This window comes from Electrophorus electricus, chromosome 13, assembly GCF_041902795.1.
Source record: "Electrophorus electricus isolate QZ-2024a chromosome 13, ASM4190279v1, whole genome shotgun sequence".
Classification (NCBI taxonomy): domain Eukaryota; kingdom Metazoa; phylum Chordata; class Actinopteri; order Gymnotiformes; family Gymnotidae; genus Electrophorus; species Electrophorus electricus.
Window position 1 is genome coordinate 12,617,501 of NC_137509.1, and position 20,158 is coordinate 12,637,658.

Genomic DNA, 20,158 nt, shown 5'->3' on the forward strand with positions numbered 1-20,158 from the left:
GTCCTGTGCTGCTGGGGGCAGTAACAGCACTCCTAAGCGTCTCTGCTCTCCCCCGAAGGCACGCACAGTCCCAGCGTTCCTTCTCTTTAGTTGCTGCTGCTGACCTCCACCAAGGAGCGCTGATGCTGCATTTTCAGCTCCTCAAGAACAGCCTATGTTGCAAGGGCCCAAGTTCTGCCTTTGCAGAGGTAAGTATAGGTTGAACGTATGTTTAATATTTAGGTAAAAATATACAACATGAACTTACTAAAAATGTTTAAGTGCAAGTGTACATTATTGATCTATACATTGTGGTTGGTGTTGGAAATCCTACAGCGTGTCCCTGTACAGTGGCTGAGCCTCGAGACATGTGTAATGCACTTTCTCAGGTTATACAAATCATTTGCCAGCTATTTTAAATCAACAGGTAAGACAAATGGCCAAATCCATACTATAATATGCAATCTTGAAATTAACAGTATGTGTGTGAGGTGTATCTTTGTTTTCTTTCACTTACAGAAGAGAAGCAACCAAGATTGAAGATGCTAGCGGGAGCATTTTGTGACCCCATGACTGAAGTGTACCTCCTCTTCAACATACCAGCATACCAGACTCCACCTCCGAATCTCCTACTCAACAGAGACCCTTTAGCTATATTTATATTGCAAGATGAAGTATATTTAGAGGAAGGGACTTAAGCTTGGATTCCAATATCTTGTCTTTCAGGATGCACTAAATTAATATTCGGGATAGCTGTAGTGCTTTCTTAAATATTTTTCAGATGATAAATATATTTCTTCAAAATCTGCCCTAAGTTCATCCTGCCTACAGCACTACAGACTCATTACGAGCCTCAGGCCATCCCATATGTGGATAGGGAATGCCATCTGCCTGGTAATTGTAATTTAGTGCAAGGTAAAGTAGGATGAAGTGTGTATAGCATTAGTCAAAAGTCTGAAGCTCAAGGAAAGATGTGTACATTGGTGTTTTTAGAAAAGTACACTGGAACTGACTGTGTTCTCTGTATCTCTAACAGGAAACCAACTGAATGTCGGCCGAATGGATGTTTGGGACATCGCAGCCCAGCAAGTGGATATGCTTGCACACTGCAGCCGTAAGGAAGTTCTTGATGATAGCTGTAGAGTACACACTACAAATGCTGAAACTGAGAGACCCCCCCATGCCAGATTTGTGGATGTTAGGCAGAGGGCAAAATGTAGGGCTGGAGGATACTCTTTACTTTGTGAAGAGGTAAAATTTATAGATGAGTTTCTTCAGAAATTAATACCAAATAAAAACAAGGATACTTGTTCTGAACAAGGTCACCTTTTGAATTTCATACAGAGTGAGTTTAGGATTGTAACTCTAAAGTTCTTTCTGTTCAATAAAGGTATTTCCACCTTCTCACCTTCACCGGGGAAGGAATTCCTAGACTATCGGACAATTCCTATGCCTTACTTGGCAGCAGACTCAGACATTGAGTGCTTCTGAGCTTACACAACAAGCTTAAAAAAAAAGGTCAGAAATCTAATTATGTCTCATTTAAAAACTTATTTTTATTGACTTGTCCAAATTTATTAATGGTACAACTTAACTCTGTTTTTATGTGACGGGGCGGGCAGATTTTAGTGGGAGTCCTGAGGCTTGCGTTAGTGCTGCTACACTCCAGTGCCGATGCAGACCGGATATTTTCCTTGCGAGACTGAACAACGCGAAAGCTAGAAAGAGCCTGGCCTTGAAGAGAATACGGACATCTCTAACGCCAGTTAAGATGGCAGAGTTGGAGCAAGTGGGAAGCATCCCAGTCAGTGATGAAGGCTGCAATATCAGTCTCCAGCACCTACAATGCAGCACATGAGAACTTATGAACCTGCTTCTGCTCAACTTCTTGGGTTTTAGGGTTTCAGTGAGTTAGTCAACCTCAAAAAGAAACATGAATTGAGCTGCATGTTGTTAGTACATTTAAGGAAATACTGTTCAGTTGTCAAATGAACACTGTACACTTCTCGTGGCACAAGGGTTTTTTGTTTTTTGGATGACTAAGCACATCACTGTGTAACAAAAATAAGTACTACAAAAATAACAACCCCCCAACGGGTACAAAACTCAAGATGAACTCAAAAGTTGGCAGCCCTGCTATTGGTTAAAACAGGCTAAACAGCATGAAGCCTAATGACGCCGAGATGACACGATGTTTAAAATGTTTGGCCCTTTTGTGAAAGTCTAATGTAATTGGGTTAAATTAAATAGCCTAACACTACATGATAATGTAGGTGTTAGCCTACTTATATTTTAGGCTACCTCATTTCACCATCTTGTCCTATTTCTAAATGACTTTTTTGTGAAATACTTATTTAAAATATATTATTCTACAGGATGTTGCCCTATTCTCTAAGATTATTTTTCGGACATTTCAAAATTACACTTGCCTAGTGCTTGTCAAGGCTATTTCTGGGAAATGAATTTAAGTAGGTTTGGTTAGGATGTTTTGCACATATACACACACACACACACACACACACACACTATATATATATATATATATATATATATATATATATATATATATATATATATATATAATTTGGTTGGTAGGTTGCATTGGCCAGTGGCGAGCATACATACTCAACAAGAGTGTGTACATAGTAAAAGCCATAAGGCCAAATACGCCCCACACAAAATGCAACTAATATTTTACATTTTATACTGTGCAGTTGAGTCTCCTTCCAATTAGTATTGCATATTTTCTCCATGACAACTAAAGCTCAGCAAACAGAAAATGTCAAAAATAATCACGAGTATGTACCTGGACCAATACCAGGGGCCTTTTTCCACTTCAATTATTTTGTAAGATACATGCTTGAGAAAGCCCCAATACTAGTCTATTATTTTATTGTCATAGACCCACACCGAAGTTTTTTAATTTACTCACGGCACTCAAAATCTTTCCAGCTCTAATATTAAACTGTAATGACTCAGCTAGTGTAGAAGACAATCTCTGTCACTGACACAGGTAATTACACCACCTCGGAATTTCAAGCAAACCACGTAATGGCCGCTGGCTCATTGCACGTAACTAGCGACTGATGGTGACGGGAAGAAGTTAAGATTACAACAAAGTCTGTAATGCTCTCAGTATCCAAGGCTAATTTAAAACACTGGGCGTCTTCCCACCCCCACATTCACAGGCAATTAAGTAACAGTTCAATTGTGTGTGAAATAAGCCTGACAGGCAGACCCTACAGAGAGAGCGAGAGAGAGAGAAACCTCATGAGAGATTAATTGTTGATTATGCTCAATAACCTTGGCCCTTTTACCTGAGATACTCAGAACGAAGCCTCAGTGAATTGCAGAGCTGATGCCGGGTGCCAGCGGTGTAATTTAATTACAAGAAAAAGACAGAGAGCGCCTAAATTCTAAACAGTGTGGGGCCAACCAACGTATATTTCATAATGACTAGATCCGCATGTTTCTCTAAGCCTAATGTTGGTCGGTCTGGTTAACATGATTTCACAAAGATGTTTAGATTCACTACAGTTTCATGGTGGGATTTAGGACCATAAGTCTGAGCACTACAACTTTTTAATCACTTCTCTGAAGTTACTTGATTTGGCATGAGAAAACAGATTCTATTTGAAACAGCTGTGGCTTTCTTTGTACTGGAAATACTAAAGTGAAGATTCTCCAAGTCAGAAGGGAAAAAAATTATTGTAATTGTTTTAAAATAATTTTGTCATTTGTGCACAACACCTGAATAATATTGTTTATCTTTATGTTAACAAAATGCTTCAGACATGCCAATTTTGGGGAGCAACTATAGTAATTGACGATGTGAGCTAACAAAATCTCTGCCTTTAGGGCAAAGGTCATATGCTCCTGCTGTTTTGGGAGAGAAACTGTCACAATCAGTCAGACAGGAGCAGGGACTTGTTAGCACATGCTATTGTGATTCTACTTTTCAGCAGTCCTATTTAAGTGAAATGGGTTTGAGGCTAAATGTTCTAACGCAATCTAATCTTTTATGAACCTTACGGTCATGGTTTAGCACCTGTAGAGTGAAGCTATTCCTAGATTACTCCAAATTTCTTGGGAAGTTTGTGGTTAAAGAGTATGATCCATCAGATGCACCAAGATATACAAATATGAACCACAAATGTGGCTTTGCGTGCTTTAAGTCTACATTCTGGAAATATTTTTACCTGTTGTGCCACCTATTGTAGATAATTTTGACATGTTTTTGAAGGTGTAATTTCAATTTCAACCAAGATATTCTGATATTTCACTTACTCTTACTTTCAACATACATTTATTTTTCTTGTACTACTAAAAGGGAATTTGAACAGCCTGTGTTTGTCCTCCTAACATTTCTCTAAGTCTATGTAAGTAAAGGAGATCAATAAAACAAAGCATCACTGCAGTGAGCCTGCTCTGTGTTGCAAGCACAGCAGTGGGCGGGAGCTCCCAGATTACACAAAGGATTTAGTTTTGCAATAAGATCGTGACCACAGTGTAAAACTTGATAACCACTGCACTTGACGACCAGGATCAGACCTTAGCAGGCACTTATTATGAGTTTTATGTGGTCCCACTTTTGCAGCAGTGACCCCTGCAAAATACCCTTTTCTAGATATTTGCTGGATTCAACTTTTCTGCAAAAAGGCCATAAAGAGTTTCTTAGTTTTTTGTCTTAGCAAAATTAGCACTTAATATGATGTATAAATGACATCTTAATCATTACATTTCAAAAAGAAAGTTTGAACATTCTTTGTTTTTTGTTTTGATTGAATGTGCTATGTCTACATGCAGCAGTGAATACCATAACCATGCCAAGTTGCTAAATTAGTTTATGACAATTAGATGGAACTTTTCTAGTTTTCTATGAAAACGTACATTAATTCCATTTTATTTAGTGAAATACCTACCAATTCAATCAAAAGAGTTTGTTGCGAATGTCTTGCACTTTCTGGTGGATAAATACTAGATACAAATTATTTATTACATAATAACAATCTTATGCACATTTCAGATTAAGCCAATCAACAAAGTGTCATGCCCCGGCTGGTACCCAGCCAGACCTTGGAGACCACATCCACCAATCACAGCACACATTAACTTCCCCAGTCCGGATCACCCATGAACTGAACAATCACTTACACCTGTCCCTCATTTATCGCCACTCTATTTAATCCCCACAGATGGCCAAATTCAGTGCTGGCTCCTGTTTCATGATGTCACACAAAAGAACTCATTTGCTCATGTTACTTATGGCATTGGTGAGAAATGTGCACACTGGAGATAGGACTTAAATTACACTTGACGGTCCTCGGGAGGTAGCACTCTTCAGTGGAACTCTGGTAACCACCTGTGAAGTGACTCCTGACCCCAGTCTGCCCTCTGGCCAGGCTGAAATATATGGACAAACCCTCTTCAAAACAAGTCTACCCAGCAGGCACTCTGCAAGTGATGCTGAACCGTTGTGGTCCGCCTGTCAATGACGGTCACAAGCGTGACATTAAGCGGTCTAAGGACCTAAACCAGGGATGCATTACCGCCAGCCCACGCTTCAGCCCCCTGGTGGTGGAGCATCAGCGTCACCCTGGTGAACTGGGCAACTTGCGGGACCGTTAGGCAGCGGCTGAACGCTGTCGGTGCCGCGATTTTTGGAGGCGAGTCCATTCTGGGACGTGTCGTTTTGCTCCATGAGAAGAAGGACGATCTGGGGTTGGGAACAGACAGAAGAGGAGAGCAAAAGGAGTGGTACGCGGGGAGGAGGATGCACTGGATGCGTCATTGGCATCTCCTCTCCCAGCCTCTGAGAGAAGGAGGTGCAACTCACCGGGGAGACACGGGAGTGGAGAGAATGAGCAGAGCCATGGGGAACAAGGAGAACAAGATGACGAAAGAGAGAACACAGAAGAGAAAGAGCAAAAAAGACAAGGCACAAAGTGTCCTTTGGAGGAAGCTGTGGGGAAGGAACACTATTTTACTGAGATTTACACATTCAGCTGTGGGCACAGTTTATATTAACTTGCTGAATCTACCCTAATAATAATGAATGTAATAAAAGTCTGTATACATAAAGTCGTAATAAAATGTCAGTGTCATAGATAACCCATATCTGTTTCACTAAGCATTATCCACTATACAGACACTTTATATTTTAACTGTAATGTGTTTATACATGGAGTATTGCCTTAATCCAATACAAAAATGAAATATATGAACACAAATTAAAACTGACAATTTTTACATGGCCCTAGACAAAATGTCAACTAATAGCCAATGTCTAATAAGGATAAGAAATAAATAGATCAACATTTGGGGAGAGAGCATTGCTGAATTTTTTATGATGTGATCATTATTTTGGCTATAATAAGTTTCTCCAAACCCCAACCTGCAAAAGGCCAACCCTGATGAGGTCTCAAGATGAAATCTTGTATGGCCCATTAAAAAGAGCTAGCTTTTATCAGTGTCTATATTTTCAGCTGATTTTATGAATCTGAGTCAAGACTTTTATGGAATCTGTATTATGTGAAATTATCATCACTAAAATTTTTTAGTCCCAAAAATCCCACCATAAAATACATTCGTAACAAAACCGTTGCATCATTCTGTTCGCAAGGATTTAGGATCCCACACCGGAAAGTGGAATATTTGAGCAACATAAGACCACACATCAGAAGAGAAAACGATTCAACTGCCTGAGATGAAAAGAACTCTCATCCTGCATCCCTCCTCCTGGATTTATGGAGTACTCCACAACCATGCACCTACACGCCACCTTCGGTCCCAGCCTATAAACAAATCAAATGGGCTATAAATAAAGGCATAAAAATTACGCCCTGCTTGCTTCTTCAGGAGGGTCTCTTCGGGGCGACGCCCGCGTGGGTAGCTCTCCAAAAATAATTGGCTCAGATAAATAAATTCAGAAAGACCGTGCATGATTGAAACCATTTGAGAATGCACAGGGTTGTGGAGGGTCAATCTGACAAGACTGGGGCAGTTTGCCAAATTGCTCGCTTGTGTAATTGTTCATTTAAAAAATAAGCTTTAATGGCAGGGTTGACTTTTAGCTTTCAGAGACAGGAGAGGTTGGAATGATACACAAACCTACACGTTATTACATGGAACTTCATGTAGTGCAAAGTGATGGAGTTGTGACTGCAAGAATCAAGCGTATAAAAAAAAATATTGACTTGAGACTGTGTGAGAATTATTCTAAAAAGTCTTATTGTTGACAAATAGAATTCAGGAAATGATCGTCAGCAGTGCTTGTAGCAACCCTCCTCTTGTGGTTGAGAATATTTCTTACAGCAAACTGACTGAACTAAACCAACGTAGATAAATAAATGCATGAAGTCCATGCGAGTGTCAGCGTGTGTCTCCTGGAAGTCTTGTTTCTCTGGAATTAATTAACCACAAGAAGAGCAGTGTATTGTGCAACAGCAAACCCCTTCTGCATGAAAAGCTCTGGGCATTGTAGAAAAACAAAAATAAGTGTAAATAGTTCAAAATATAAACATTTATATTACACTAATTGCAGATTGTGCCAAGCTGTCTGTCCAAGATAAGGCCTTCTATACATCAAGCATCTCAAAACAACAGGGCTAATCTCAGCACTCCTCATATTGATCTTGTCCGTATTAAAACATGAAATTAAAAATCCTTATCCTAAATAGTCATAAAGTAATAAAGTACTCATTGAATAAATATTGCCTCAAGTTTGTCAAGTTGGACTGTGTTTGCCCTGTGGAGCTGGCTTAGAACCAGAGGTGGTGACTATATTAACAAAATGGCTTCCAATTAGAATGAGCTCACCCTTCGCTTTAATCTTTGTTAGCCATGCAAGACATTCATTCGTTCATTCATTCATACACACACACACACACACACACACACACACACACACACACACACACACCTCATAAGGAGACAGCTGACACAGATCGAGTGCCCTCATTTTCCCCCTTCAGCCCCAGTGATTCCCATCTCAGACCCAATTATCTCACACTGAGGGGTGAGTCCCGGCACCTGTCTGCCAGGCCCGCTCCCAACGGCCCACTGTGTCCGCAGGACACGCCCACTGCCCTGTCTGGACACCCAGCATCACCAGCTATGCAGGACCAGACAAAGAAACTGTACATTCTAATATTCTACGATCAATACGATCTTAGGCAGCATTTTTCTCTTCAGCGGCACTAGATAAAGCCTGTATATATCTACAGGTTGGCATTCGGGATGAGGATGCAAGAACTTGATATTTCTGCATTTTTGTTTTTTTAGGATTTCCGTTTCAGGTCGCAGTCCTTTAGCCGGCAGCCACTCACTACCTGTCTTCCGAACTGAAGAAATTCTTGTTCCTTCCAAAACATAGAGTCAAACCATTTTAGACTCACACCTTGTTCCATCACTCAGATCTGACAATGTCTCCTTATTCTTCTATGAATAATTGAACAGTGCCTGTGTGCATTCTCCTGTACAAAGGCACCACTCCCTGTCTAATAGAACCAAGGAGCAAGATAAAGCATCTGGGGATATCTTCCTTCCCGCAGAGCAGCTGTGGCAGGCGGAGACTGACGACCTGCCACCGAGATGGCGGGGAGGGCGATGGGCATGAGCGTGGGGGTGCGGGAGGTGGGGTGAAAAGGATCGTCGACTTCAATTGGCATCACATCAAAATCCTGATTTTACCACGCGCCTGGCAGAGCCGAGGCGACACAGACCAAGAGGAGTAGTGAGTAAGCAGTAGTGAGTGAAGATGAGTAGCGAGCGAAGGTGGGCATGACGGTGTGGGGGCCTTGCCCGTCGCTTGATGACAATGTGTGGAGGTAATGGTGGAATGGCTCAAAGAGATGAGGAACTCTCTGCAGCTGCTAAGAGCTAAATCTATACATTTTCAAGTCATTGCTAGTGTTCATTTCTGTTTATACAATGAGGCAGTTGAACTACTTCCCTCTCACACACACACACACACACACACACACACACACACACACACACACGTAAACGTGACTAGGAAAGGGCAAATGGGCCCTCAGGTCTGCATCTGGGCAATATTCCCAATAATCACTGGGGCTGGACCCCCGTCAGTGTGACTTGCTCCAGCATCCGGCGTGAGTCCACAGCACGGCTACACCCACCCCCAAGCCTGCCAGTAGGATACAGCAGTTACCTGGCACCACTCCCCCTCGGCCCGGCTTCTCCAGAGTTTCTGCCCATCTGAGTGAGGTGTGAGTGTGAGAGAGAGAGAAAGAGACAGAGACAGATTAAAAATAGAAAAACCTTTCCTTCTGCAGAATAAGCAATTCAAGAGTTTTGCGCTTTGACGATGCATTTGCTCGGAGGAGCCAGCTGAGGCCAGGCTGAGATGGGATATGTCTGGATTACTGTTTTTCGGGGGGGTGTATGTGTGTGTGTGTGTGTGTGTGTGTGTGTGTGTGTGTTTTCATTCTGACTGGATTGTCAAGAGTGGTAGCTACAGAACTATAACCTGCTAACAGATTGTGACCACATGCATGCGAGTCAAGGCTTGCGCTCATTGTTCATATGGTAGCACACTTACTGATAAGCAAACCATGGGACTACATTGGTGTGGAAGCTACCAAATTGCTGGTAAAGGGAAGTACAGCAAAGGGCAGACAGTTGTTGCTCAAAAGGGGTGTTGACTTAGAACAGGAGTTATGTTGATTCTAATGGCCTTGTCTGTTGGTGTCATACCTTTCATTACACGACCTGACCCCAAGCTGTGGGCAGGAGCACTGAAATATCATCTCCCATCGCCCTCCGAACCAGCTCTCCCCACACCACCCCCCACACTCACAGAACATTGGCAAAGAGCTGCAAAAATCTACAAACACTGCACCGAGGGGTGCGTGAAGCTTAATCTTAGTCCACAACTTGTTCTTGTGGAAGAGGAAATTGATCAAAGATGTAAAATATGCAACAGAAATACTTTTTTAATCTTCTGGATAACAACTGGGTTTGCAGATGGAATAACATTTAAACACCACACACTGACCATTTGGAACAGTTCACCAATTCACCAACTGCAGTGAACTAGGATCTCTTTGTCCTTCCGCCACCTGGGTACCCGTAGAACACACACAAACATTTCACAGCTGCATTGACAGTTTGAGAAAATATATTTGAATTTACATTAGACCAGTTTACAATGTCAGGACATACACACACAACCTTTGACCTGAACCTAACAGCATGAGGAAGATCATCCAGTCTATGACCGATTGTGCACGTTTAACATGACCAACGGAGAAAGCAGTCAGTCCATCTCATTGGATATAAGGCACATGCAGCGACAAAGCAAAGTGCAGTGGCAACTGGGAACTGTAAACATTTAAACCGGTGTACGATCAGCAGGCTAAAACGGTGAAACGCACCGCGGTTCTGACGCACGTCCTTTCACATCCTGCAGCATGATACCGCGCAACAGGACTCGAGCGTAACGCGAGTGGGTTGGCAAGTGTTTCAAAATTGCACTTGGAAGGCAATCGGCATTCCACAAGGAGAGGCTGGGAGGTGGTGTGTGAGCAGACACGGAAGGAAGACCGAATGGACGCCCGAAGAGCTACTCCACGTCGTGGTGCCGCGACAGGTCCGTTACATAATGAGCATCAATGAAAGGCCATCCTGGGCTGGTTCGAAGGCTGCACCCATCTGACCCTGACTGACTGGCCTAACTGCATGCAAAGTGTAAACACATGGCAGATCGCGAGAAATACTAGAGTTCAGTGACACCTACTCAGTACGGGCTGCAAATATGTACATATTGCAGTGATACTGATATTCATGCAAGAAAACGTTTCAGGGTAAGGAGAAATTCTCTCGGTTGATGAAAGAGCAACCAGTACTGCAACTACACCACAGTTTAAATGTTACCAATCGAGGAATATAACTGCAACACCAATTCAACCTAGACAGATGAAAACATTCACAGAAGCCTGAAACCAAAGAACGTAAAAACAAAGAAACGTACTGGTTCGAACCTTCCCAAACGTTTAGACAATCAGGTCGTGCCGACGGCGTGACTGCCTTAAACATGCTCACTTGCACGGCTTTTCATACTTTGGTTTAATTTTTGCCTCCGTTCCGCAACACCTGATCGAGGCCGCATCGGTTCCTGTGGACCAGAGCTAAGACGAGACGTACAGCACAGCAGGACGACCAAAATACGACTCCAGATGTAAAGACTCCAGGCCTCCTTAGTGAAAAGAAGAAAAAAAAAAGGTTCCTCTAATTAGGGAAGAACCTGATTAATGCTTAAGCCAGACTTTCACTGTGACAGCTATCAATCTCTGCTGACTGCCAGTCCAGATCCCACCCGTGAGAGAGAGACGGGGAACTTGGCTGGATGGGCTCTTTGAAAATGGTAGCAGCACTTGAGGGCCCTCCTTCTAACGCATTCTCTGGGCCAGAAGCTACACCTGACAGCTCTCCGAAACCATGACAGCTATAGTCTCGTAAGTGTCGGCCATCGGCACCTGAAGAGACAAGTGCGGAATTGAGACTTGTGGAATAATCACATCTGACTGGCAGCGGGGAAGCCAGCACCATGGCGGCATCTTCACCTTCCTCCACGGTCAAGCTGCCGTCTCCCTCTAAGACCTCGCCCTCCTCAATGACAGGAAGCTGCTCCACAAGAGGCCCTATGCTCACAAGTGGCCCCGTTTCCCCGCCGACGCTGGACGGAGCCTCCGGGCGGGCCATGCCTACTGCCCCGCCATGGCCGGCCTCCTCTCGGCGCTCGCACGGGACTGGCGTCTCTACCTCGTCTCCACCTCCATCTGGACTGCGGCGGGAGCCAGACCACACGTTCAGGAAGCCGTCATCACCAGCTGTGTCCTGTTCCCATGACGACAGCCCTCCACTTCCTGTCCTGTCAGCTGAAGCAGTCAGGGGGACAAAGAAGATTAATGGTCATTGTGTTAGTGCCATGCTAACGGAGAGGTGCCCTGTCGGCTAATGTGCACAATGTGTCAATGGTGGAAAGCTTTCAAAAACTCTACTTGGACTACTTGTAAGAAAAATACTGCATATTTGCACTTCCTGGCACCAGGAAGACACAGTGGTGTGAAGAACAAATTCAGCTTAAGAAATGTCACTAGGAAAGTGGCCCGTCATGGAACTTGACTGTCTTTTGTGACATATAAAAATAGAAATTGTTCCTCATGAAGTTGACTGAACCAAGAAATCCACGTTCTGGCAAGATAATGGAATTTAAGAAAGATTTTTCCCCTTTCAAATGCATAAACAGCCAATGTAATTAAAAATACAAATACGGCTAATTTGGCATTTAATGGCTGCAAAAATACTTTGTAATAATGGCCTGGCTAGACTGCTTCCATAACAGCATATTAAAATCGCCTTCTAACATAAAGCCATCCAGGCAGAAAAGAGCGCAGTGCCAGAAACAGCATTTGCCTCCACACCCGAATCACCCACGCCCATTCTTTTGGGTTAGTGACCCATATTTGGGAACACGCAGTTGAAAGGTTAAACACTTGCACGCCGCCGTCTTGAGGAAGCAGAAGAGCGCAGCCCGTAGTCTGGCTTGCATCCATATTTATGGGACCGTCCCTTCTTCCTTGGGAAGAAAAAAAAAAAAACGCCCCAAAAGTTGGTGAATGTCAGCGGGCGAGAATTCGCTAGCATTTGCAAAATGCCATGGCATTTGACGAGGATTGGCAGTTTGGCCACAACACCGACGGTGGCGCGTGCGCTCTGGACGTGGGTGGGTAAATCGTGACACTTTAGCGCTGGGCCGAGGACGCGATTAGCGTGCGACGGTTTCGGTCACGCGCGATTACGCCCACTCACCTGCAGGGGTCTGGGGCTTGGTGGGTTTAGTGGACGCAGGTTGGAGAAGACCGACGGAGAAGGGAGGGGTGGCGGGCCGGCCCTCGCCCAGAGTAATGGCCTCCTTACCTCCTGTTTGGACACCATGACCAGGAGAGAAGAGCGCGTTATCTCACCATGTCATTAAGGCCAGAACGCGGGCACCATGAAATGGCTTGTAATGACTGAGGGGCTTTCAGGACGGTGATGCTGAGGGCGAAGGCAGCGTGGACAAACGTGTCTTTACACACTCACTGTTCTATACGCTGGACACGTGTAGAGAAGACAAACAAACAAAAAGCACACACACGCGTGCTATGCAACAATCCAGAATATTTGCAGTTTCTGAAAAAGCTCTAGGACATTATGGGAAAAAATGGACCACCCAAACTACTATGCAATACAATCATTAGCCACATGCACAGGAAGTGGGCGCAGCCATCTCGCTCATCTGTCTTCGTTAGTGCTAGTTGTACGCATCGCAGGCTATAGCCATATGCCACACCCGGGGGAGTGTGAACTGTATTCACGTGCCATCGCAAAACCCGCAGTCGCTGCCTTTCGCCGCTCACGTGTCGGCACCGTCTGATCCGTCTGGAACGCGGGATCCCAGGGGCGCGGAGGTAAGGAAGGAGCAGATATATGAGGGAGACCCGAAACGAGACAGGACCGGTGTGCCAAATTGCGAACAGTACGTTGCGAAAGCTGCGTGTGTCACTCGCAGCTGCAGAGACTCGGTGCCGGTCCCGTGCAGGGTGGGGACTTTGAGGTTCTGAGTAACAGAACGAAGAAGGGAGTAGCTAGCAATGCTGTCCGTTTAAGGCGTCCTTAACTGCGTCAGTGAGAGTCAGTCTCTCTCTCTCACACACACACACACAAATGTGAAATAAGGGTATTACTTCTGTAGTGGCAAACAAGTGACACTTTAAAGGCACTATGTTCAGCTCTCTTGGTTTGAAAAGGTCACTCATGTGATGCAGAGAGTCGCCTCAGAACCAATTAAAAACTTGGGCTAATTTGGTATGCAGAGCAGAGTGGAGGCTTGGCGCAGCCTGCTGCGCAAAGCAGGATGGATGGATGAGTGGCTACACCCACCTGGCAGCTGCCCATCCATCCGTCCGTTCTCTCTCTCCGTTTCTCCCTGTGTCTGTGTCTGTCTCACCCCCCCCCGCAGACAACAAAAAGCAGAACAGACAGCACACTGCCTCGCCTCCCTTTCTAGCTCCCAGTCTTGCCCACACACACGCACAAAGCCAGCCTGTTTTCAAGTTACAATAGACTGCTATTACTCGCAATTATTTGAAGAAGCAAGCCTAATCACCCCCCGCATCTGCATGATTCCATGCAAATTTACACCTGCTTGCCTTTTGTAGCCATGGAAAGACAGCAGGATGAAGAGAAGACACCTGTCAGAGCGTGCATTACAAGCCTGTCAGGACACCCCGACATGTGCCGTCACCCAGAGGAGCGGACGGAGAAGCCGACGACATACGCGCACGGGCGCACGCACACACACGGTTGCTTTGTAAATTTCCATCCGATGATGAATTGGCCCTCTTTCTGCTCTTTCAGGTAGCTTTGTGCTCACAGTAAGTAAGCTAACGCAACACTCACGTAATTCCCTTGTCAGGTTTCAAGTCAAATATAAGCAGTTTCGATCGCTGGTGCACTCTGGGATACAAAGAGAGAGAGTGAGAGAGAAAAAAATCTCGAAGCCTCTTTTCAGAAACCGTGGTCAGTCTTTTCTACTCTTCCTTCTCTGGCGTTGCCCGCTAGAAGCCGTCTGTTGTCACAAGGCCACTTGCTCAGCCCGCCTCCTTTGTATTTACTTTCATAGAGTGAGTCGTGAGCCCCTCTCTGTCTCGTCTACAAATTCCACTAATAACCCCACATTCCCCAAATGTGTTTGTAATGTGGGCAATCATTTTATGTAATGGATGCTTGTCAGCTTTATGGTGGTAGAATGACAGTCCTACGACGAGCAAGCTTCACTGGGCCTCAGTGCATCAAGAGCTGGGCTTAAGTGAAAGCGCCACACTGCCCTCTTGTGGACAGCGAGTTTAAGACTCATCATTGTTACACCATGTGATGTTTTTGAAATATCTAATATGCTCCGTTGATGATTTTTTTTTGGGAGCAGTTGGCCAGCTAGAATTCCACGCACATGTTTCTGGCATCTACTTGGTGCTGGAGAACCACTTGCAGTGGATCCATATTTTGGGAAGAACCTGGTGCGCCAACGTTGACCAGTGACCGGGTCCCCATGTCCTTTACAACCAGGCGTCAAATACACAATCCAAGCCATTATGTAGACACAGATGGCAAAATCCTTATGAATGCAGCTTTGTGGCTAGGAAAGAGCTGATCCCGGATCAGAGTGCCTACTCTGAGACAGTTATTGTTTACCAACTTCCTCAGCAAAGCATCACTCCCTATAATGAGTTGAACCAAATCTGGAGTTTACCCACCCCATGCTATAGTGGACACACAAAGACTTCACATAAGGGTGGAGCGTGTATGGTAGACGGTAATGGCCATGGAATGGGGAAGTATGTCTGTGGGCAGCTGCCGGTGCTACAGAACAGTGGGAATGAAGAAAGAGAAAGAGGGTTGGAAACATACTCCCTAATCCCACCGATACGTCGTAGGTCAGGCCTTCACAAGGCAGCAAGAGAAAGGAGAACACAGACATTATAAACCCTGAGAGCAAGCCTGAGACATGCAGCCCCTGTTACAGCTGGGCTCAATGCAGACGAACACAAAGGCTGGCTTAGGGAAGGGGTTATATACTAAGATCTTTTCCATCAAAGTTTTTCATAAAAAGCAATATTTTAGAAACTGTAATAAAGGTGTAGAAAATGTAGTTGTACATACCATTTGACACATACTCATACAATCCCAGTAATGTGGCCCTAGACATTCGTGTACACGTAAATGTGTTTGTGCATAATGCTAAAATTGGTGCATATTGCCAGATTAATTAACAGATTTGGAAGAGAAAAAAAAAAAACTATGCAATTAGTGTAAAACACAAATAACGGCGACATGATGCTGCAGCTTGCCATGGCTCATTCACAGGCCATTAGCAAACACTCAGCTGAAATCCAGAGCGCTCACCCGGCAAACTCCAAAGGCCAGAAACCTCCAGCGTCTTCAGCTTCTGCTCCAGCTCGGCCACACGGTTCCCCAGAATCCTTTTAGAGAAACACCCATGTCAAAAGGTGCCCTTCATTCCAAAGGCTCTTTGTGCAAAAGCAAACCAAAAGCAAAACTAACCACACCGCTGCTGCAAATCATTTTAATCCTGGAGGGAAGAAAAGATGGAAAGGAAGCAGAAAAAAAAGAGAGAAAGAAGGAGATTAAGGGGAGCAAAAAGAGGGCGAAAGAAAGGCGCACCTGTTGGTCTGGCGCTGGTGCTGAATGACTATGTTCTTCTCGTGGATGGTTTCCAGCAGAGCCGTGGCCAGGGACTTCAGATCGGAGACGGACTGGGGTGTGGCCGGAAGGCCGCATCCGTTATCCATGGACAGCAAGTCTTGCACTGCAGTGAATAGCGGTTTGGGGTGATCGGGTGGGTGGCGATCGCGTGCGAGTGGACACAAGAAACACGAGAGGAAGAAGTGTGAGAGCATTTTCCAGTCAGCGCTGACAAACGATTCACTTGGCGAAGCAGGAAAGTGCCAACTTTGGAACCGCTCCTTGATCACCTTGTTTGGCAGAGAGCACCCCAGTAAGCGCACAACTGTTAGATCTGCCGCCTGTTTTAGAGTTCTTCCGCCGATCCAGGGCAGTCTGCAAAGAAGCGGCCACACAGTGAACAGAAACAGGGTCCCAGATGTTTCAACAGTTTTAACAAAGCACTGCAGCAATAAAATATAAAGTATATTTATTGACTTTATTGTTTCTATTGTCCTTTAAAAAGCACAATTCCTTATAAAAGTCCAACCTCTCAATGTATACCTTGTATTTCATTATATTGCTCTTCAGTAGGCTGACTTCCTCCTGGACATGTTTCAGCCTCTCATGTAAATACCTGGAGTTTGAAGTGAAACATGACGTGGCATAGTACAAGAATCGCATTCATTTCGAGCTTACAAAATGAGGAGGTTATGGCAATTACCTCTCTAAGACATAAATGGCTGATGTTTGCTATGCAGCAGAGCTGAGTAATGTCTCAAAGTGTAGCCTACAGTTTAGAGTCATAACAACAACAGACACATTAACCTTTTGGGTTCTATACTGTTCCGATTTTAACCGCACGTTTTAGGATGCTTATGTTTTAAAAGCCCGGCCCAAGCCCTTCGTAAAATGCTTGAACATTCTGGTATGACCTGAGGCAAGGGGACTACAAAAAAGATATGGGTGTTTAATCTTTGACCTGGACATGTCCCATCCAGCCAACTGCGCTGCCGCTACTCGAACCTGCCTGACCTGTTCTCCATGCAAAGGGCATCCACGTCGATGATGCGCTTGCCCCGGCCACCCAGCACGTGGTTGAGCTCCCGGTTGAGGCGATCGGCCTTCTCCTGGAACACGGCCCGTTCCGCCTTCACGTCCTGCAGCTCGTCACTCACAGCCTTCAGGCTGCTCACCAGCTCTTCTCTCTTGAAACAGTTCCGGATGGAGCTAATCACATCACACCGCCCACACCGTCACTCAGCAGCACCGCGACAACGCAGTTACACGCGAATACAGCCGAAGCTCGTTTTCTTTCACGGCTCTGCTGCCGTTAAGAACGTTACAGCAAGAGTCTTTTTACAGTTTTGAGAACCCTTTTCACATGGATTTTTGTGCGATTTCACTGAAATTAAAGTTAAGCAAATGACAGCAGACGCATTCTGATCAATTAAAGACCCGGACGTCATTCTAGAACAGCATGGCCAGCCATGGAGTCATCAAGGTGTGGCAAACGTAGGAAGCGGCGGGCCACGTGATATGTCACGTTCCATAACAGATCATTTTGTTACTAATCTGTTCCTTTGGCATTATTATACTTATTGTTGTCAAAAGGTGCTGAAAAAATGATATAATATACAAGTGAAGATGTGAGTTATCACTTGGCAGGGAGTCCACCTGAATGTGACACACAGACAAACAAAAGGTACTCTGGTAATATCAAGGGGCAAAATAAGAATCGATGCAACACCTATACAGAATACAAGATTTTGATGTCAACCAAATGGCAGTCATTTGGTTTGACCTGCTGCAAGGTATCACAGACCTGTAGAACTTTACCTGTAGCCCGGCCTCTTCCAATTGCCGAACCAGGTCCTCACGCTCGTGAGCAGGGAAGTGCCTGACGCCAACATCATCATCTCCAAGCCTCTGTTTGGTGATGGTCATCCTCAGCAGCTGGGGACAAAGGACAGAAGCGCTGGAGAGGAGCAGAAAACTCTAGAAGGGGCAAATGGACTGGGGGCAGGTCCTTCTACCTTGTTGTCGCCCTGGGCCTCGGTTAGTCTCTGAGTCAGCTCCATCACCTCCTCCGCCAACTGCTTACTTCTGTCCCGTGAATCCCTTAACAACTGAGCCAGATTTACCTGTGTACATGTGTATGTGTGTGCACGTGAGAGAGAAAGAAATAAACTTAACACTACATAAATGTCAGCTATATAATGACATGAAATGTAATAAACAAAAACAAAGTCATCAACCACAACATCAGAAATTGCTCTTTAGTACTTAAATTGTACTAAGGGGACGGATGATCAGGGTCCAACCTGGTTGCGTTTCTCTGGTGGTAATCTAGGATCCCCTTCCTGAAACACAAGCAATAACAAGAACAGTACAGTTTTTAACAGTACAGTGAGTGCACCTATAAAGATTAAGGAGTTGCGCGTTGTAGGACTACAGGACGCACAATGAGCTCTCTGTATTTTTTCTTTAGGCCCTGATGTCTCTCGCGGAGTTGATTAGCCATCAGCTTGTACTGGTCTCTCTCCTGCTGGCAAGTGTCCAACTCCTTGGACAGAATCAGAAGTGCCTCCTTCTTGCTCTCCAGCTTACGCTTGCATATGAGAAACTACAGAAATAAAAAAGAAATTCATTTGTCTGTGTGAGATTCTTACCTTTTTGCAGTTTACTATTGTCTGAGGCCCTTTAACATGCCCTTCAGTTCTTTCCTCCACGAGGCACCCGTCATTCTCATTTATAAGCATACAGGGAGTGCTATGCCAGGGTGCAATTTTCATTTTCGACACCCCTGGAAAAGTAAACACTGAGCTTTGTTTGAACGGAAGAGATAAGACGTTTCAAGTTAGTTTATTTTTTTTTTGGGGGGGGGGGGGGTACTTTCTGATAGAGTAAGGTTCCGAATTATGTAATGTAGAGGTCAATAAACGTTTCATAAACGACACGCTTCCATAAATCAAACTGCTGAGCCACAAACGCTACATACATCTCTTTTATTAAAAATGCTAAAATCATGAGCCCACTGGATTCAGAATTGTGTAATATACAAACACTATTATTCTTTTTTACAAAACCTTTCACATAAGAATATACGTGAATCAGATTAGAGCAAGTAGTTTGTAGTTGAAAACCTTGGTTAGAATTGTCCTTCCAAGTTTTCTTAACCTCATAACATACCAGGATTATAACTGCTTTAGGGCTCACGGCCCGACACGTTCTCCTTTGCACATTGTGAGTTTGCACATAAGACAGTGTGCAGTGTGAGTGTGAGTGTGTGTGTAATTTTTTAAGACCTCCTGGATGGCCATGGTTGGTTGGTTTGTTTGGAATAGGGATTGGCCGCTGGATAAGAAGTAAGCAGAAGTCAAAAAGGTGTGACAGAGGCGTTACCAACAAAAGAAATGCATGTATAATGCTAAAAACGCTACAATGGTAAAAATGCTATTCCTCCCAACATAATACGCATTGAAGGTGTAGGCGAGCTCAGCCAAAATGGATGCAATACCGCAGACATTGCCAACACTGACCAACAATTAAATCGTGTACTGGACGTATATTATAGGTACAACAAATTTGAATTGCGTGGGCGACGACAACAAGACGCCGTTGTGAGTTTATCGAATCTGCTTTACTTAAAATGGTGGCTAGTGCACATTACATTGCATGCAAAAGTTGGAGCATCCGAACAGCTGGCTGCAAATCCTGCTCCGTACGTTATCGCCACGCCGTGTTACGTTCGTTATCGGGTGGCTTAAAACACTCACCTCGCTCACTAAACCTTGCCAGTCACTTTCACTTCTTCTAGACGAATTCATTGTGGAAGCATGCGGTACCGATCAGTGAATGCGTACACAGGTACATCCAGCGCGTCCAGCAGGTATCTGGGCGTTGGAACCTCCGCCTCCTCGCGCCTTGT

The 20,158-nt window shown here is 44.6% G+C and overlaps 1 protein-coding gene and 1 long non-coding RNA gene across 5 annotated transcripts in view; one reads left to right on the forward strand and one right to left on the reverse strand.

Moving 5' to 3' along the window:
- LOC113568356 (uncharacterized) overlaps positions 1–2,465 on the forward strand; it is a 4,219-nt gene extending 1,754 nt beyond the window's left edge. The window contains exons 1-5 of the long non-coding RNA XR_003409581.3: positions 1–188; positions 316–406; positions 499–1,230; positions 1,370–1,497; positions 1,602–2,465. The exon at positions 1–188 is cut by the window's left edge and continues 1,754 nt beyond it. This is a non-coding gene — a long non-coding RNA (uncharacterized LOC113568356). The remainder of the gene's footprint in view (positions 189–315; positions 407–498; positions 1,231–1,369; positions 1,498–1,601) is intronic.
- Positions 2,466–4,268: 1,803 nt separating this feature from the next.
- ccdc149a (coiled-coil domain containing 149a) lies at positions 4,269–20,158 on the reverse strand. 4 transcript variants are annotated; one of them, XM_081694953.1, is made up of 14 exons: positions 20,007–20,158; positions 18,692–18,853; positions 18,552–18,590; positions 18,264–18,371; positions 18,067–18,183; positions 17,263–17,435; positions 16,792–16,864; positions 16,539–16,623; positions 16,228–16,372; positions 15,949–16,025; positions 15,454–15,486; positions 12,814–12,924; positions 11,565–11,879; positions 4,269–9,198 (listed from the first exon to the last, which is right to left on the reverse strand). In XM_081694953.1, exons 1-14 carry the CDS (start codon positions 20,055–20,057, stop codon positions 9,110–9,112), a joined length of 1,578 nt encoding a protein of 525 aa, XP_081551079.1. In that variant the 5' UTR covers positions 20,058–20,158; the 3' UTR covers positions 4,269–9,109. The 4 variants fall into 4 exon arrangements, with proteins under 4 accessions (XP_081551079.1, XP_026852346.2, XP_081551078.1 ...); XM_026996545.3 differs by lacking the exon at positions 4,269–9,198 and having other exon boundaries at positions 9,911–11,879; XM_081694952.1 differs by lacking the exons at positions 4,269–9,198; positions 15,454–15,486 and having other exon boundaries at positions 9,911–11,879.